Source organism: Homarus americanus, unplaced genomic scaffold (assembly GCF_018991925.1).
Source record: "Homarus americanus isolate GMGI-L3 unplaced genomic scaffold, GMGI_Hamer_2.0 scaffold32871, whole genome shotgun sequence".
Classification (NCBI taxonomy): domain Eukaryota; kingdom Metazoa; phylum Arthropoda; class Malacostraca; order Decapoda; family Nephropidae; genus Homarus; species Homarus americanus.
Window position 1 is genome coordinate 3,723,503 of NW_024748870.1, and position 20,450 is coordinate 3,743,952.

Consider the following 20,450-nt stretch of genomic DNA (forward strand, 5'->3'; position numbering starts at 1 on the left):
CTGGCTTGCCAGTATTTCAATTTGGGGAAAATTAACCTTAGATACTTCACAGATATATCATATGAGTTATTATCTTCATGCACAATGAGTTATCAGTACTAGCTGGAGTATGTCAAAACTGTTTATCTATTATTTTGGTTAATATACTCGATACATATATCTCAAATCCATTCCAATCCCATGTCCCTACTTATGTTATTAACCATCAATTCTAGGAACACAATATTCACAAACTGTCTTATATCAGCCTCAATCATTTCTTATGTAAATGCATAAGAGAACTAGAAAAATGATTCCATATCTTGTGAGAGTCCTGAAAAGCTTAAAATCAAGATTAGTACCAAGGTGGTGATGAGCCACAAATATGCAGCTACAGCATAACAATACTCACAACAATTTTCCTCATCCTTTTTATCCATGCAGTCTTGGATCATATCGCACATTTTTTCCTTGGGTATACATCGTTCGTGATCACATGTAAACTCGTCCTCTGAGCAATCTGTTTACATTACAACAGTAAAACACACTGGACTGTCACATCAACAGTCACATATACACTCAAGAATTGAGGACATGGCTTGATGTGGACACTACACTCAAACAGGACAAATTAATGAAACATTTGTCTGAACAAAAACCCCAACAAACCATACACCACATAATAATATATGCACACACAAAAATGCACATAACCATATACTGTACACACACATCAACTTGTATATATCACAAAAACACACATTAAATAAAAAATTACAGACAAATCATAAGGCACATACGGAGGGTAAATGCTAAAACCAAATTTTAATATTTACAAATTCCCCAAATGACAATATATTTGAAGGAATTTACATAACCTTGATGCCCATATCTTTTGCCACCAGATTTCATTCTAAGGGGATATTTGAAGGACAGAGTCTCTGCTACAAATTCACACACTCTTAAAGAATTAAAGGCACAAATCAACAAAACTATCAATAATATTCCCCAAGGAATGCTATTGTCTGTGTTACAATGTTTGCTGCGAGAAGCAAATTTGTATACGTATACAACATTGTGGTGGGCAATTTCAGCACGTCACTTAAGGAAATCAATTACAGTACCCTGTATTGTATATGATTCCGTGAATATCCTTCTGAAACATCAGACTTCAATTACACAAATTTTTAGGATTCTACCCGATATAGATTCAAGTCTATAATAATCATTCAAGGTTCTTGCATAAAAAAATCACCCTGTGCTATCAGGTTATTTTTGATTTAGTGTTTAAAAGTACTTCAGAAATAGGAAAGATTTAATACACCAGGAGAGATTAAATTTAGAAAATCTAATTTTACCTTTCTCCGCTGGTGTTTGAACTCTGCTTCAGACTTTGAGACCAACAGAGAAAAGAACACACAAGAAAACATTTAAAGATCATGGTTCATAGTGTAGGTCATAGTTTAGTGCTCTGAATTACATACAATAAAAGGTTAATTCTTTAAACTAATCACGGGAAACTCAGCCCCAAAAAATGTTTTGAAAACATTTACAGTACACGCAGTGACGTTGAATGGCAAAACTAAGCAGGAACTCTCCATGGATGTGGCTGTGTTTGGAGGATGTGTGTGTGGTGGTGAGCCTCATGCATCATGACTGGCTCAACCCAATGGTATGTTTCAGCATGGGGCACTGATTGACTCTAAGAGTCAAGAGGTGCATGAAGAACTTTTCTGCTCCACTCTACCCTTTAAGTTTCTAGGAAATCTAGCAACATTATTTCCCATATATATATGTATATATATATCTCCTATTACTTCACAATATTTATTCCTTCTGGTGTACAAAGAATGTGTAAAGAATAACAATAATAAAGTACCATAGAAAATACAACTGACAACCCAAATAAAGCCTCCATGAACCCAAGATGAGGTCTACCACTATGCCAAAGATGCCAGAGTTTTAGGTAAATTCATTGGTCTTGCTCTAATATATCACATGCACACAGTAAAGGAGCTGAAAGAGCGCGGACATTAAAATATTTTTGTTCTAAGAAACAGAAGGCACATAACATTTACAAACAGCCATACCAGAGCTTTTTAAGACATTAATCACATGGCAACAGAATGTTAACATACAATGCTATGACAATGTTTAAATGAGAATACTGTATAAATAAGTACAGAACATTGAAAGTGAAAAATTATAGTTAATTTCTGATAAAACATTGTATATACTCAATTATTATTTATAATGCAAGAGTTAGGAACAATATTATATAAGCCTTGTTTTTTACTGTATTATATCTTATATTTTTGGCAAAACTCAAAATTAAAAATGAGGAAAAGAGCAACAATAAATCCTGAGACATTAATATTAAGTTAGTTCAATACACTCAGCTCACATCATAATTGAAATTCAATTTCTTTCTTTGAAATAGAAAATTTATCACTGAAGTTTCATTTTATGATCAGGAGATAAGCAGATGGCTTGCAATACTGACTCTTAACTGATGTAACACACATCTGCTATCGTGCATCAACACCAGTGCTGGTTATTCCTTACATGTCGCTCTTTTTACCCTATCTGGATCTGTTAACATAACATTAAAGGTCTCCCGTAAGACGGGAGGAAATTAATCTCTCCCTTATAATAAGAAGTTGTGGTAGTGAAGGGAGGGGGGGGGAGTTGATGATTAATGTGCATAAATATCATCCAGTACAACCTCGAATTCTGTAGGTTGCTGGGTTTTCTTCTCTTTGTACACATAGTAAGCAAATAAGAATAGTTAGATGATTTTGGGGGGCTGTAGTCACTAACCCTTTACATATATTTTGTAAAGAATTATATATACAGTATCTTTATATTTTAATATTTAATTTCTGACGTTCTTAGTCCCCACCTTGTGAAATAAACCAAGGCTGTTGTATCTTGTTTACTATATGGATCACAAATCAAACTTTGCTCAAATGAGTTGAAGTGTTGAAAACATTTTGCTAAAAAGTACTACTGTACGGCACTATTATTCTACTCCTGAGACAGCTGAAACTCCAGGCTTAACTTTGAAAGTACAATGTGTTTAAAGAACACACAAAAAAAGATGGGACATCGCTCGGTCAGTATGAAAGAGGGTTGTAATTACTCTTGGAAGGTTCTCAACATGCTCACAAACAAAATGATATGCCAGGACCTCTCCATGTGTTTCTTCAAATTCATATTTACATACCTAGGAGGCATATAAGAGCTTCCTTGAAGCAGACTTTGCAAGCAAGCTTGGTCATCTCCGCTCTCACCATCAACCTGTTTTAGACAACTGATCCTATTAGCTGATGTAAACAATCAAAATATTATGTCATGAGAAATTCTTTCTGATAACAAACCTGCATTACTATGTGTACAGAGAATTTAGTCTAGCACAGCAGATATAGTGTCAGTCCTACAAACTAGCAGCCTAATGGAATTCTTTAAGAACACTGAGCAATAAAATAAGTCTGTTACAAGCTTTAACAACCAAGTTAGTTTTTTATGAAATTTTACCCAGTTAACCACAAGTGACTGGTTTCTGCTAAGATATTCCCTTTTTATACACCTCTGTATTACAGAGAGTGATTTTAAAGCGAGGGTGGGCATTTACTTTAGCTGGTGGGTCACACCATCTTAAATAAGCTTCACAGGCCTCATGGCAGAATGAGTGGGCACATCATCTATTAGCAGATACAGTATTTAAAATTACTGTACAGTATTATTATTTTATTGCCTCCCACAAATCGTTGATGGCACAAACACAATACACAAATAGTCAGGAATTACTGTACTCTTTCATGGTGCTCAATATATAAGTTGTTATTAGACATGATCATAGATCATATATAAACAGCACATCAAAAGTAAATTGTGGTAAAAGTCAGGATTTAATGGACTGCCAGCATTAACGACATCGCTTCTCCCTTTAATTCCATTAAATTGAGGTTTTATTTTGTATACAGTACATAATTATAAGAGAGTTAGGCACACGAATAATAATTTTTGGTGGTAAAAACTGCTACTATGCATAACCGAGTACAGTATACTGTATGTATAACGATTGTACAAATAACAAGGACACCAGTACACGGATGGACAGTTCGAGGAAAAATGGTCTCGACTAACTGGTGTTTCTGGCCTTTAATGGCAGCATCCAAATTATTTAGGGACGCTTTTCTAGCAAAAGTGATTGACCTAGCTATGGTTGGAAAGACTTTTCCATTAGTAGCTGTTGCTTTCCTCTCCACACATTGTAAGAAATGGCTCCAACAGGCTACCTAGTGCATTTTTACTGCAAGCCATCTGCATAATTTCTTGATCATACCTTTGTTATCATGCATACAAGCTTTTTTCTGCCATTATTGGGAATTCTAATTTAATTTCTAGGCAAATGGCATATTAAACAAAAGCGGTCATCCAGTAAAATACATTTTCTATAAGCTGCCAAGATATTAAAAAAAAAAAAAATGCTGCCCATACAGCATCAGAAGTACAATACCTGTAGTATTATAAAACCTAATAAATTAAGTTGATTTGTAAGGTGGATGATGTAAATTAGTTGTAACTAGTAATAAGTGGAGATGGCAAGCAATGCCAGTTCAATAACCTACCACAGCCTTCCTCATCATCTCCTTCAGGGCAGTCCTCTGAACCATCACACCGCTGTACTTCACAAATGATAGTACCTTCAACACATACAAACGAGTCATCACCACGGCAACCTTCCGCTGGATCTGAGTGTGAAGTCATGCAAGTAATATGTCATGCGAGCCAACTACAAAGGTTTACTCCAGAGTAGCACAAACCATAAACTAAGTTCCATGTGACCTAACAAAACTTTCAACATTTTAACTACTAATATCTGTGTCACTTATCAAAGTGGTGGTGCTGTGTCACATACCTAAGTGGTGGTGCTGTGTCACTTATCAAAGTGGTGGTGCTGTGTCACTTATCAAAGTGGTGGTGCTGTGTCACTTATCAAAGTGGTGGTGCTGTGTCACTTATCAAAGTGGCGGTGCTGTGTGGTTGTGGGTGAAGAAACTAATAAACCAAGAGGAAACAGCAATCTGGTCAACTAGCCACAACTTTTTAATAGTTAGATGTTCTTTCACTAAGAGAGCATCATTAAGATTTCAGATGATCCTACACTGTTAAAGTTTAGTGTTTGGACTGTTTAATGAAAACAGCAATTTGTTTGCATTCTTCATTCATACTGATGTCTGAATTTTTTTAAATTACACATGATCACTTTCCTGAAAACCTCTGCACCTCAAATGTCTGGTCACCTGCTGAGGTCCTTTCTCCTGTGTTGTGTGTCCCTAAAAGCGTGAGATCTGCTCTACTTTCTTTTACTGCATAAATCTCTTTATGTGGGAGAAAGATCCACACCCTGTTTGTCCAATCCAGCTCTTAAATATTCCCTAAAAAGTTATATTATATTGGTTATTCTCTAAATTAAACCCTGTAATTAAACTGTACATGTTCAAACCTATCAAACCTCCAATATTAAATCACCCATAGTGGCAACAATTGTAAAATATTCCCAAAATTATGTACACTACTGTATTAGGTTTGTGCTTCTCTGAAGTATAATTATTATCTACAAAAAGTAACATAAGAGATTTCCAGGCACTTCATTCAAGTAATAGTGCATCTTTAAATATCATACTGTCTATCTCAGTATGAATTACTGCAACATTAGCTAGACACTGGGGCATCTCTTAAGCTTTACAGCAAAAGCAATAAAAAGGACTTCTTAGCCTGCAATAAATGTATTACACATGCTTTTATGTACAGGTATAATGGATAAAATTAGTAATGGATAAAGTTCAACATGCAATTGACAACAATTACAATTTTTTTTTACATATGAAAATGGAAAATTAGATTTTAAAAACTTCTAAGTACAGTACTACTGGGATAGCTTTACAGGTGAGAAGCTGATACACAGTATTTACCTGGTAATGTAAAAGGTAACTGTAGTAATATGACTTTAGATACTAAGAAAGGCAATGTGACATAAAGCATATTTAGTGTTGTCAGTGGTGAAGGATATGGCAATACTCTAGTTGGTTTCTATGCATTTAAACCTTTTTCATTAGAGGATTACAAAATATGACACTTACAGAATCATGTAGTAGGATACATACAGCACATAGAAACTCTCTACTGTACATACCTGTATTACTATCTGTATACAGTATTATAGTACAGAGAAAACCAACTCCCATATTTTCTACAATACTCATGAATAATTATACAAAATACAGGTCAAAATATAAGGCACTAACTCTAAGAATGCATAGCAAAAATAAAGGATGAGGAAAGAGAGAAAAACGTCAAAGCAACACACAAGATCGAGATACCAATTATCAAATAAGTGTAAGGATTTAATTACCAGTATGTAAATAAGGCAAAACCAAATTGAAGTTAAGTGCCAGGATACGACCCCAGATTTAGCCCAAAAGCTGTTTAATTCACCATACATTTTATCCTTATCATATACAGTCATGCGCCGGTTAACGTCCTAGATACATTCTTGGAAACGTGACGTTAACCCAAATGGACGTTGTCCGATCATCACAGAAACTTTGTATTTATACTTACGTGTATGTGGAATACTATATACGTACACATACACTTTTACTCTTAAATCACTACTGCAATGTGATACAGGTGATTAATTTTTATCTCGTGCAAAATACATGACGTTTATATTAAAATTATTCACTGTTTTACAAGGATTCCAGCAACGCCGGGCAGATGGGGGAGAGAGAGGGAGGGAGCGAGCTAGGGGTAGTGGGGAGGTAGTACGTTTGACAGTTGGCACAGGCCCAGGTCTAACGCGTGTATATTTATCAGTTCTTAAGTGACTAAGCTTCTCTCTTATAAAAAGCCAGTGAAATGACCTAGGTGAATATAATTAACATTGCTGGGATTCTTGTAACATACTGATTAATTTGAATATAAACATGCTAAAATTTGCACTAGACAAAACAATTTTAGTACCGTAATCAAATTAGTACATGTGCAGTCTAGCTTTGCACTAAGGGCAATTATTTCTATTACGTTTCTTTTAGTATGGTGTGTGCATGTAAATGGACGAAAATAAATGAAGAAATCTATGTAAATCTACCCAAAAATACACTTGAAAAACTTTTTTATAAAATGTACTACAGTACTGTACACTAATGTACAAATTTTTTTATCTCTTGAGCAAAATATATGACGTTTATATTCAAATTATTGGCTGTCTTGCAAGGATACCAGCAATGCAAATTATAATCTCCTAACTTTAGTCTGAGATATTATATAAAATAAAAAATGTAAGGCTAAAACCCAAGCTGGGGAGGAGGGAGGGAGGGAGCCAGCCAGCCAGCGAGGGGTTGGGGGTTCAGGTGATAAGTTTGAGCCGAAGGTCTCTGTGTGTTTATTTAAAAGTCCTACTAAGCTTCTCTCATTTTAAAATGCCAGTGATATGACCTAGGAGAATATAATTAACATTGCTGGGATTCTTGTAAGATACTGATTTATTTGAATATAAACATGTTGTAATTCGCACTAGACATAACAATTTTAGTACCGTAATCAAATTAGTACATGTGCACTCCAGCTTTGCACTAAGGTCATTTATTTCTTTTACGTTTCTTTAAGTATGGTGTGTGCATGTAAATGGATGAAAATAAATGAAGAAATTTATGTAAATCTACCCAAAAATACAGTTGAAAAACTTTTTATAAAATGTACTACAGTATTGTACACTAATGTACTACATTTTTTATATCTTGAGCAAAATATATGACGCTTATATTTAAATTAATCTCTGTCTTGCAAGGATTTCAGCAATGCAAATTATATTATCCTAACTTTAGTCTGAGATATTATATAAAATAAACATAAAGAAATCACCAATCTTTTGTCTGGGAACACGAAGGAGGTAGCCAGGAGCGTGGGAAGAGGGGGAGGTGAGGTGACAGAATCTCTGGTGTTTGTTTATTTATTTATTTGAGATGAGATTTGACAGTTGGCGCTGAAGGCCTGCCTGCGTGTTTATTTGTCATTACTTAAGAGTGACTAAGCTCTTCTCATAATTTGCCATATATGCATATATGCATAATTTGCTATATATGCAATAGCCATAACAATTTTAGTACCGTAATCATTTAGTACATGTATAATACAGGTTTGCACTTAGGTCCATTGTTACTATACAATATTGACTAAATTCACTAGATAACATACGCCTGGCAGCACAATCTATAAGAATACGTGATGCATACATTATTGTGCCCGCTCTAGGGCCATTTAGGTTCGCTACGTCCCATTATTTGAATGTTTTTTTTTCAATTTAAATTTGAATTGTTTATTCCTTGATAGAGGAAGAGGGATCCTAGTGCTGTCACTTGGTACCCCTGTACCATAACACCAGAAGTAACTGGCCAGTGTCACAAGTATATACATTATACAATCATCCCTTGGTTATCGCGCCTAACTGGGACCCCGCCGATAACTAAAGTACAGAACCTATGGGATTTATTCTGATTGGTTACAGGCACACAAGACCCAACCCCAAGTTCCCCATTTTACGACCATTTAGAACCACTAATTATATATATAATGTTATGGTAAATATCATAAACACACATAGGCATGGCTAGGTTTATTACAAAGTGATGAAAAGGGTACGCTTAATACTGTAGTCCACAAAACATGTAGCTATGCAATTTTCATTTGGTCCCCCATCATACGAGTCCGTTTTCTCTCACATCAGGACGCCTGAGTCCTCCGTTTTCTCTCTTAATCTTAGAGTGCATCAGAGATTTAGTTATTCTTAGTAATGCCACAGAATTTGAAATGGCAACTCCAATTGCAACTGGGGTTGCAATTATTGAGGCAACTAGATATGTCTGATTACAGCAAATGTGTTATTGTCAATTTGTAGGTGAAAGATTTTATCCTTAACAGATGTAGGTTAACATTACACCTGGAGGCAAATGCTTAAAAAAAGCCTAAGGAAGGAAGCATACCGGTATTCCTTTAACACATAATATCTGACCAGTATGGGGAGGATCATCGTGTCTCCGTCAGGGGGTCGTGGAGTGGTGGTCCAGCAGGCGTCAAGGATTTTTTTTGGGGGGTTGGGGGGGGGGCACGGACGTATATGCGATCGGACGTCGTTCGGTCGGATATGAACCAGCGCATGACTGTATGTTTTAAAATTCCACTATATCATAGCCTAAGTCCTTACATGAATCTAAAATCACTTACTTTAAGACAAAAGAAATAGAATGAGAAAATACATTCACATAGCCTCGGCCCTCAAAAATTTGTGAAAACATTTACAGTACACGCAGTGACGTTGAATGGCAAAACTAAACAGGAACTCTCCATGGATGTGGCTGTGTTTGGAGGATGTGTGTGTGGTGGTGAGCCTCATGCATCATGACTGGCTCAACCCAATGGTATGTTTTAGCATGGGGCTCTGATTGACTCTAAGAGTCAAGAGGTGCATGAAGAACTTTTCTGCTCCACTCTACCCTTTAAGTTTCTAGGAAATCTAGCAACATTATTTCCCATATATATATGTATATATATATCTCCTATTACTTCACAATATTTATTCCTTCTGGTGTACAAAGAATGTGTAAAGAATAACAATAATAAAGTACCATAGAAAATACAACTGACAACCCAAATAAAGCCTCCATGAACCCAAGATGAGGTCTACCACTATGCCAAAGATGCCAGAGTTTTAGGTAAATTCATTGGTCTTGCTCTAATATATCACATGCACACAGTAAAGGAGCTGAAAGAGCGCAGACATTAAAATATTTTGTTCTAAGAAACAGAAGGCACATAACATTTACAAACAGCCATACCAGAGCTTTTTAAGACATTAATCACATGGCAACAGAATGTTAACATACAATGCTATGACAATGTTTAAATGAGAATACTGTATAAATAAGTACAGAACATTGAAAGTGAAAAATTATAGTTAATTTCTGATAAAACATTGTATATACTCAATTATTATTTATAATGCAAGAGTTAGGAACAATATTATATAAGCCTTGTTTTTTACTGTATTATATCTTATATTTTTGGCAAAACTCAAAATTAAAAATGAGGAAAAGAGCAACAATAAATCCTGAGACATTAATATTAAGTTAGTTCAATACACTCAGCTCACATCATAATTGAAATTCAATTTCTTTCTTTGAAATAGAAAATTTATCACTGAAGTTTCATTTTATGATCAGGAGATAAGCAGATGGCTTGCAATACTGACTCTTAACTGATGTAACACACATCTGCTATCGTGCATCAACACCAGTGCTGGTTATTCCTTACATGTCGCTCTTTTTACCCTATCTGGATCTGTTAACATAACATTAAAGGTCTCCCGTAAGACGGGAGGAAATTAATCTCTCCCTTATAATAAGAAGTTGTGGTAGTGAAGGGAGGGGGGGGGAGTTGATGATTAATGTGCATAAATATCATCCAGTACAACCTCGAATTCTGTAGGTTGCTGGGTTTTCTTCTCTTTGTACACATAGTAAGCAAATAAGAATAGTTAGATGATTTTGGGGGGCTGTAGTCACTAACCCTTTACATATATTTTGTAAAGAATTATATATACAGTATCTTTATATTTTAATATTTAATTTCTGACGTTCTTAGTCCCCACCTTGTGAAATAAACCAAGGCTGTTGTATCTTGTTTACTATATGGATCACAAATCAAACTTTGCTCAAATGAGTTGAAGTGTTGAAAACATTTTGCTAAAAAGTACTACTGTACGGCACTATTATTCTACTCCTAAGACAGCTGAAACTCCAGGCTTAACTTTGAAAGTACAATGTGTTTAAAGAACACACAAAAAAAGATGGGACATCGCTCAGTCAGTATGAAATAGGGTTGTAATTACCCTAGGAAGGTTCTCAACATGCTCACAAACAAAATGATATGCCAGGACCTCTCCATGTGTTTCTTCAAATTCATATTTACATACCTAGGAGGCATATAAGAGCTTCCTTGAAGCAGACTTTGCAAGCAAGCTTGGTTATCTCCGCTCTCACCATCAACCTGTTTTAGACAACTGATCCTATTAGCGGATGTAAACAATCAAAATATTATGTCATGAGAAATTCTTTCTGATAACAAACCTGCATTACTATGTGTACAGAGAATTTAGTCTAGCACAGCAGATATAGTGTCAGTCCTACAAACTAGCAGCCTAATGGAATTCTTTAAGAACACTGAGCAATAAAATAAGTCTGTTACAAGCTTTAACAACCAAGTTAGTTTTTTATGAAATTTTACCCAGTTAACCACAAGTGACTGGTTTCTGCTAAGATATTCCCTTTTTATACACCTCTGTATTACAGAGAGTGATTTTAAAGCGAGGGTGGGCATTTACTTTAGCTGGTGGGTCACACCATCTTAAATAAGCTTCACAGGCCTCATGGCAGAATGAGTGGGCACATCATCTATTAGCAGATACAGTATTTAAAATTACTGTACAGTATTATTATTTTATTGCCTCCCACAAATCGTTGATGGCACAAACACAATACACAAATAGTCAGGAATTACTGTACTCTTTCATGGTGCTCAATATATAAGTTGTTATTAGACATGATCATAGATCATATATAAACAGCACATCAAAAGTAAATTGTAGTAAACGTCAGGATTTAATGGACTGCCAGCATTAACGACATCGCTTCTCCCTTTTAACCCAATAAATTGAGGTTTTATTTTGTATACAGTACATAATTATAAGAGAGTTAGGCACACGAATAATAATTTTTGGTGGTAAAAACTGCTACTATGCATAACCGAGTACAGTATACTGTATGTATAACGATTGTACAAATAACAAGGACACCAGTACACGGATGGACAGTTCGAGGAAAAATGGTCTCGACTAACTGGTGTTTCTGGCCTTTAATGGCAGCATCCAAATTATTTAGGGACGCTTTTCTAGCAAAAGTGATTGACCTAGCTATGGTTGGAAAGACTTTTCCATTAGTAGCTGTTGCTTTCCTCTCCACACATTGTAAGAAATGGCTCCAACAGGCTACCTAGTGAGTTTTTACTGCAAGCCATCTGCATAATTTCTTGATCATACCTTTGTTATCATGCATACAAGCTTTTTTCTGCCATTATTGGGAATTCTAAATTAATTTCTAGGCAAATGGCATATTAAACAAAAGCGGTCATCCAGTAAAATACATTTTCTATAAGCTGCCAAGATATTCATAAAAAAAAAAATGCTGCCCATACAGCAGCAGGAGTACAATACCTGTAGTATTATATAACCTAATAAATGAGGTTGATTTGCAAGGTGGATGATGTAAATTAGTTGTAACTAGTAATAAGTGGAGATGGCAAGCAATGCCAGTTCAATAACCTACCACAGCCTTCCTCATCATCTCCGTCAGGGCAGTCCACTGAACCATCACACCGCTGTACTTCACAAATGATAGTAACATCATCGTTACATAAAAACGAGTCATCACCACGGCAACCTTCCGCTGGATCTGAGTGTGAAGTCATGCAAGTAATATGTCATGCGAGCCAACTACGAAGGTTTACTCCAGAGTAGCACAAACCATAAACTAAGTTCCAAAGTGGTGGTGCTGTGTCACTTATCAAAGTGGTGCTGTGTCACTTATCAAAGTGGTGGTGCTGTGTCACTTATCAAAGTGGTGGTAGTGTCACTTATCAAAGTGGCGGTGCTGTGTGGTTGTGGGTGAAGAAACTAATAAACCAAGAGGAAACAGCAATCTGGTCAACTAGCCACAACTTTTTAATAGTTAGATGTTCTTTCACTAAGAGAGCATCATTAAGATTGCAGATGATCCTACACTGTTAAAGTTTAGTGTTTGGACTGTTTAATGAAAACAGCAATTTGTTTGCATTCTTCATTCATACTGATGTCTGAATTTTTTAAAATTACACATGATCACTTTCCTGAAAACCTCTGCACCTCAAATGTCTGGTCACCTGCTGAGGTCCTTTCTCCTGTGTTGTGTGTCCCTAAAAGCTTGAGATCTGCTCTACTTTCTTTTACTGTATAAATCTCTTTATGTGGGAGAAAGATCCACACCCTGTTTGTCCAATCCAGCTCTTAAATATTCCCTAAAAAGTCATATTATATTGCTTATTCTCTAAATTAAACCCTGTAATTAAACTGTACATGTTCAAACCTATCAAACCTCCAATATTAAATCACCCATAGTGGCAACAATTGTAAAGTATTCCCAAAATTATGTACACTACTGTATTAGGTTTGTGCTTCTCTGAAGTATAATTATTATCTACAAAAAGTAACATAAGAGATTTCCAGGCACTTCATTCAAGTAATAGTGCATCTTTAAATATCATACTGTCTATCTCAGTATGAATTACTGCAACATTAGCTAGACACTGGGGCATCTCTTAAGCTTTGCAGCAAAAGCAATAAAAAGGACTTCTTAGCCTGCAATAAATGTATTACACATGCTTTTATGTACAGGTATAATGGATAAAATTAGTAATGGATAAAGTTCAACATGCAATTGACAACAATTACAAAATTTTTGTACATATGAGAATGTAAAATAAGATTTTAAAAACTTTTAAGTACAGTACTACTGGGATAGCTTTACAGGTGAGAAGCTGATACACAGTATTTACCTGGTAATGTAAAAGGTAACTGTAGTAATATGACTTTAGATACTAAGAAAGGCAATGTGACATAAAGCATATTTAGTGTTGTCAGTGGTGAAGGATATGGCAATACAGGTCGTACCTCTCTAGTCCGGCATTCTGTGGTCCGGGAACTCCCGTGGTCCGGAACGATTTTAGTTTGTCCAATAGGTAGATAGGCAGCTTTTTTTTTTTTTTTTTTTATCTGAATTATTATTATTATTACAGGAGTATTAAATTTTTGCCCCTCAGGCCCCAATGTGGGTCAGTGACCTATGCCCGGGTGGGCTAATCCCCGTAAAAAAAAAACAACAAACCCGCGGGAAATTAAGGTTTGTTTACATCCAGCAGTTCAGCTGCTCTCTCTCTCTCTCTGCTTGTCTATACAGAGTACAACATTTAACCCTTCAATATATATGAGCAGTAAATAAGTGTTGCTTTCATATTCTTATGTAGAGTAATGACGATATGTTTTCACATGTGCGCACTTACATACGTGCAGTCTCACTGTTTTTTTATCATTAATGGTTAGCTACTTATATTGTTCCATTTATTAACAACCATATTAATTTTTTTACATTAATTTTACTACAGCTACAATCAGGGTCTTATTTTCTTCAGTTTTATATGTAGAACCAATCAGTCACTGGTTTTATAACCTTTAACATATACAATGCCGGCAGCCGTCTCGTCTCCTCGTGTGTTTTAATAATCCACGTATTATTAATAAATTGTATTGTTAAATTTGCACACACAAACATTAATTCAATAAAAACAAATTCAGAAACATTAATTTAAATATATATGAACAGTAAATAAGCGTTGCTTTCATATTCTTATGTAAAGTAATGACGATATGTTTTCACGTGTGCGCACTTACATACGCGATCTCTTTTTTCTTTACCATTATCGTTAGCTACGTCTATTGTTCCATTTATTAACATTAAATAACATTACTTAAAACAACCATATTAATTTTACTACAGCTACAACCAAGGTCTTATTTTCTTCAGTTTTATATGTAGAACCAGTCAGTCACTGGTTTTGTAATCAACAAAAACAATGCTGTGTCATTTCCTCGTGTGTTTTAATATTCTATGTATTATTAATGGATTGTGTTGCTCATTTTGCACACATAAACATTAATTCAATAAAAAAGACATTCAGTAATAAACAATAATGATTCTTTTGTAAATAAGAGAAATGACGCTGTTTACACGATTATGCACGTCGTCTGCACGTTGGCGGGTCGTTCAAACCCGTCGAAATTCAAGTTTCCGCCATCAAAATTTTTGTTTTTTTTATTTTTTTGTGTTCCAATAAAATATGTTGAATTAAAAACTCGCGAAATTTGAGAAGCTACTATACATTTAACCCTTCAATATGTCTTCAAAGAGACCATGATGCAGATAAAGTGATGCTAGTGCTTCCAAGCATAAGCACAAGTCACTATCTATCCAGGAAAAGGGTGAATTTCCATGGTCCGGCAATTTCCATGGTCAGGCACCGGTCAGGTCCCGAGGTTGCCGGACTAGAGAGGTACAACCTGTACTCAAGTTGGTTTCTATGCATTTAAACCTTTTTCATTAGAGGATTACAAAATATGACACTTACAGAATCATGTAGTAGGATACATACAGCACATAGAAACTCTCTACTGTACATACCTGTATTACGATCTGTATACAGTATTATAGTACAGAGAAAACCAACTGCCATATTTTCTACTATCTACAATACTCATGAATAATTATACAAAATACAGGTCAAAATATAAGGAACTAACTCTAAGAATGCATAGCAAAAATAAAGGATGAGGAAAGAGAGAAAAATGTCAAAGCAACACACAAGATCGAGATACCAATTATCAAATAAGTGTAAGGATTTAATTACCAGTATGTAAATAAGGCAAAACCAAATTGAAGTTAAGTGCCAGGATACGACCCCAGATTTAGCCCAAAAGCTGTTTAATTCACCATACATTTTATCCTTATCATATATGTTTTAAAATACATAACACCAGGTTAAAAATAGGAAACATCTGCGACATATCACCACAAAAATGAAGTAATCAAGTGCACTCTTAAGATTAGAATTACTGTATACTGTATTTACAAAGGCTGTTGGTAAACTTTATTCAAAAGAAAATATAACAGAGGCTAACTCCCTTAAGTCAACAATCAATTTTCTACCCTCATTCCAGTACAGGGGGTCCCCAGGTTACAAATGGGTTTCGTTCCTGAGCACATTCTTAAGTCAGATTTGTACGTCATGCTTTGGGCATTCCGTACATACAGAACGATGTTTAAATTTCCACTATATCATAGCCTAAGTCCTTATATGCGTTTAAAATCACTTACTTTAAGACAAAAGAAATAGAATGAGAAAATACAGTTAATGAAAGTAAAAAGTAAGCCATCAGGTAAATAAAATATTGTAAATTTCAAGTTTAACCTCGTTCATATCGGCGGGCAATCATATATCGAACGTTCGTAAGTTGGGAACCCCCTGTACTATACTCTATATTAAACTATCACACCACATACAAATCTGAGTGTCAGGCATCTAACCAACCACCTTGGTACCGCATTCATCCACAATTAAACTTTCATAACTTTTTTGCATGTGCACCACAACTTACATTTATAATTTTTTCACTATCAATTTAATCACACAAGGCATGAGTACAGTATACAGTAAAATATCTGTCGACTAAAAAGTTGGGTACCAAAAGGCTTCAGTAAAATAGATAATTATGTTTAGCAGATACTATCAATAAACATGTACGTATCCAAGAAAAGCATGTAATAAAACATAGTACTGTACAGTTTGGTTATATTTTCAGTTTCAGTAAATATTTGTACAGTAGTCTGGATTTATGCGGCTTTGGTTAGCGCGTTTGGTCATTCACGTGGTGCCTTGCCAGAATCGAAATGCTTTAATTACGCGGTAAATTTGGTCATTTACGCGGAAAGCGGCGCAGGCAGGGTGCGCACAAGGTCGCCCAGTCATCAAAACATTCCCGAGTTCTTCACCCGCCACTCAACACAGCCGGCCCAAGTCAGTGATAGTGAGGATATGGACTTACCGTATATGGACTTTGAGGGGTTTGACAAAGAGGCCCTGCAAGCCTCTGTGGTGGATAGTGATACAATTGATACAAGTGATACAGGTGAGGGCCAATAATCTGCCCTCTGCCTCGGAACCAACCTCCCATCCCCGTGTGCCCAACCATCTTTTCTACTAATGTAAGTGTTAAAAAACCTAATACTATTGATATTTCTCTTAATTATTTATTGTGTGTGCATACCATCATAAAATTAAGATGTTATTTTGACTACAAGGTAAGTATTGAGTCGGAAAAAGTGTAGTTTGGGGATCGGCCCAGTCTCTATTTCAATTAATCCCATATGTTCTGTCATTTCATTTACGCGTTTCTCGTTTTACGGGGGCCTCCACGGGTTCAATTAACTGCGTAAATGCAGACTCTACTGTACACTAACTTACTTTACTATTTTCTTTCACTCTCAATGTTACTAACCCCTTCACTTTCTGGTGGTCACTTTGGCTAACACCAGACAATTTTATTAAAAAGAGAAAGAACTCCCTACACAAGGGGTTAAGCGTACAAACAAGCTTTCAACGTGTCATTATTCTTGTATCGTTTCCCACAAAAATTTTTTAAAATGTGTACTGTACTGTACAGTATTTTTAGGTCTGGGGGATATTTTTTTATTAGGAACATATCTGCCTCTATTTAATGTTAGCCAATGGGAAAAATGGATCCAATTTATGAAAGGTTTCTCAGGAACGTATCCCTTTCGTAATTCGAAGCACTTCTGTGCATTACAGGTAGCATATTTCATAACAGATTTTCAGTTAACAGATACTTTACTATACTCTACTTTTCATAAAATAATTGTATGACCTGTTGAATTATAATATTGTTCCACACAATCTCTTACACACCCAAAATTATAAAACAACAAAAAGCACAAGTCACTTTGTAACTACTGCAATTTATTAAATAGAGCAATTCATACATTACAGTACAGTACTTTAATGCAATACCTCTTGCTGGGAATCTGCACCATTAAGTTTTTATATATATGTACTGTACTGGACAAAAGCTTTTCTTGTGAACATACATACACAAAACCTGATTACAAATATAATTACAGTACTATATACAGGTGTGGAACATAGTCATACTATGTTATGATGAGTCTTACAATTTCAATAAACCAATCAACATAAACATTCAATGTACGAGTACAGGTATTAGTCAACCAAAGTGGGTTAAGTGTTTTACTGCATAAATGTAAATTTACCAACAAATACTGTACAGCTATGTACTACTGTACAGCACGTTTACTGTAAATCCATCTATAGGAAAAGAAATTCAGTAAAATTTCAATACAAGATATAATTTCTGCTTGCAATAAGCTAACAGCAGAATAGAGATAATGAACTTACGTTTTGGGGGGCAACCTTTTTCATCAGATGCATCAAGACATTCATTCTTTCCATCACAGCGGGCAACACAGCGACCAGAGAGACACTGATGCTGACCAGGTCCGCATCTCGGGCGAGGGACAGGTAGGGCTTGAAGCAAAAATCAAATCCCACAAGCATGTCAGACAAAACAATAGCCCACATATAGTGTATAACCCAAATAAACTATAAAAGATATTTATACTAAACATTTAAACTACAAACTGGAAATAAAAATAACGACTATCTAACTAAACATGTACAGTACAAGACACTCTACAGTATAAGCAAAGGCAATTATTACAAATAAAAATCTTTGCAAGACACAGAAATATAAGAAAATGTAGTAGTAAAAATTGAAAGAACAGAGCCGAGAAAGTGAAAGTACAGTAATATAATTGATATTTGCAGGCAATGTGATAAATAAGACATACCTTTATGCTCATCGATGGAGAACCTTTGCTTTCTAACACGGTGGCTGCCCACAAATCCACTACGTAAAGCATTCTCAATCTTCATCTTTATTTCATTACTTCTTTCAGGCTCCCAGTCATATGTGATATCTACTGTCAACCGAATTTCGGATGATGGTGATTTTCTACAGAAAAATAATTAATTTATTACTTAAACATGAACTGTAGTAAATGAAACTTATGATATAATAGTCATGCCTTTTGCTACACTAGTTTCCTTAAGAAATCTTTGACACATACAGTACAGTGGAATGGTATATTGTACAATGTTATCTTCTGTAGATGTGCTTAAAGTCAATACAGTATACATTAGGGGGCAGTGAAATTTTGCTCAAAGCTGCACTCTTCAGGCATTGTTCCTTATACATATCTAAGACTCCATGCCAAATTTGAAGCTGATATGTCGAGGTTTAGTCTGCCGCATTTTCTACTGAAATTTTTAAATTTACCTACAGTACTAGCCAAACAGCCGCTGTGGCGGTGCAATGTTCTGTTCAGTGTTTATCAACTTTTTTTTCATATCTCTTATTTCATTTAAGTTGTCTTGTTGCAGATGAGTATGGTGCTATGTCTATATTGATTATCAGCCTTTTCTCATTTCATTTCTCAATGTTGTGTTACTGTACTGTAATGTAGGGGAGACCTGGGTAAGTTGGCGCACTTGAAATTATTCAAATAGATATCTGGTAGCTGGAGATATTCCTTATGTTGAGGATAATTCAGATGATTCAAGAGATATTCCTCTCGTCAATACTGATGCTGATTTTGTCCCTGATCCAAGGGCTCTGACAGACACCAGTTCACAGAACCGGACAAGACTCCCTACACTGGCTGCCGCTTGTGACCGATACTTGATTAGTGATTATGCTGGAGCTGCCATTGCTACTGCCACCTTAACTGACTATGGCATTATCACAAAGGATGACAAGAGTCAGGTTATTGGACCACATAAGCTGCGGGATGCGAGACAAAAATACCGATTTAAGAGGCAAGAAATTGAGATGGCTAGTTTAGATAATTTGACGTCACTCTATTTTGATGGTAAGAAGACCGCCACTCGTGTGATGATAAAGAATGAGAAGACCGAGAAATGGAGTTCGAGGATGATGGTGAAAGATCATTATGTCATCATGGTTGAGCCTGGCAATGAATATCTCACACATGTGACTCCCAAGACTGGACACGGAAAGCAGATTGCCAAAACTATTCACGAGTTTCTGGTGGAGAAAAATCTAACCCAGCAGCCCATTGTGTGTGTTGGTTGTGATGGAACCAATGTAAATGTAGGATCAGAAAATGGAGTCATTCATCATCTTGAAATGTTACTTGGTCACCCGCTCCATTATTTCATATGTCAGCTTCACGGAAATGAGCTGCCTTTCCGCGCAGTTTTTTATCACTATGATGGTAAACCAAGTGGTCCTGAGCATTGGCGTGGTCCCATTGGAAAGCAGATCAAGGAGTCTTTGTCTGAGCTTCCAGTTGTCGCCTTCCAGCCAGTCAGTTTCCCTGATTTCCATGTGTTTAATGATGAAGTGGAGAAAGATCTGTCCTGGGATCAGAAATACCTGTATAGGATTTGTAAAGGAGTTATCACAGGTGTTGTTGAAGATGACTTGGCTGCTATTGAGCCAGGTCCTCCCTGTGTGTCAAGGTGGAACACCTTATGGAGAAGAATCCTCAGGCTGTATGTAGCAACATCAAGACCCAGCCATGAGTTGAAAAGAATTGTCATTACAATAATAAAGTTCAGTGCTCCAATGTGGTTTTACATCAAGATAC

The 20,450-nt window shown here is 35.8% G+C and overlaps 1 protein-coding gene across 1 annotated transcript in view; it reads right to left on the reverse strand.

The window, feature by feature from the left end:
• Positions 1–20,450, reverse strand: part of LOC121853164 (basement membrane-specific heparan sulfate proteoglycan core protein-like) — a 476,204-nt gene that overhangs the window by 360,338 nt on the left and 95,416 nt on the right. Inside the window, exons 4-7 of the mRNA XM_042347127.1 lie at positions 18,630–18,793; positions 12,426–12,551; positions 4,614–4,736; positions 392–499 (exon numbers count right to left, since the gene is read on the reverse strand). Of these exons, the coding sequence (XP_042203061.1) occupies positions 392–499; positions 4,614–4,736; positions 12,426–12,551; positions 18,630–18,793 (521 nt within the window). The remainder of the gene's footprint in view (positions 1–391; positions 500–4,613; positions 4,737–12,425; positions 12,552–18,629; positions 18,794–20,450) is intronic.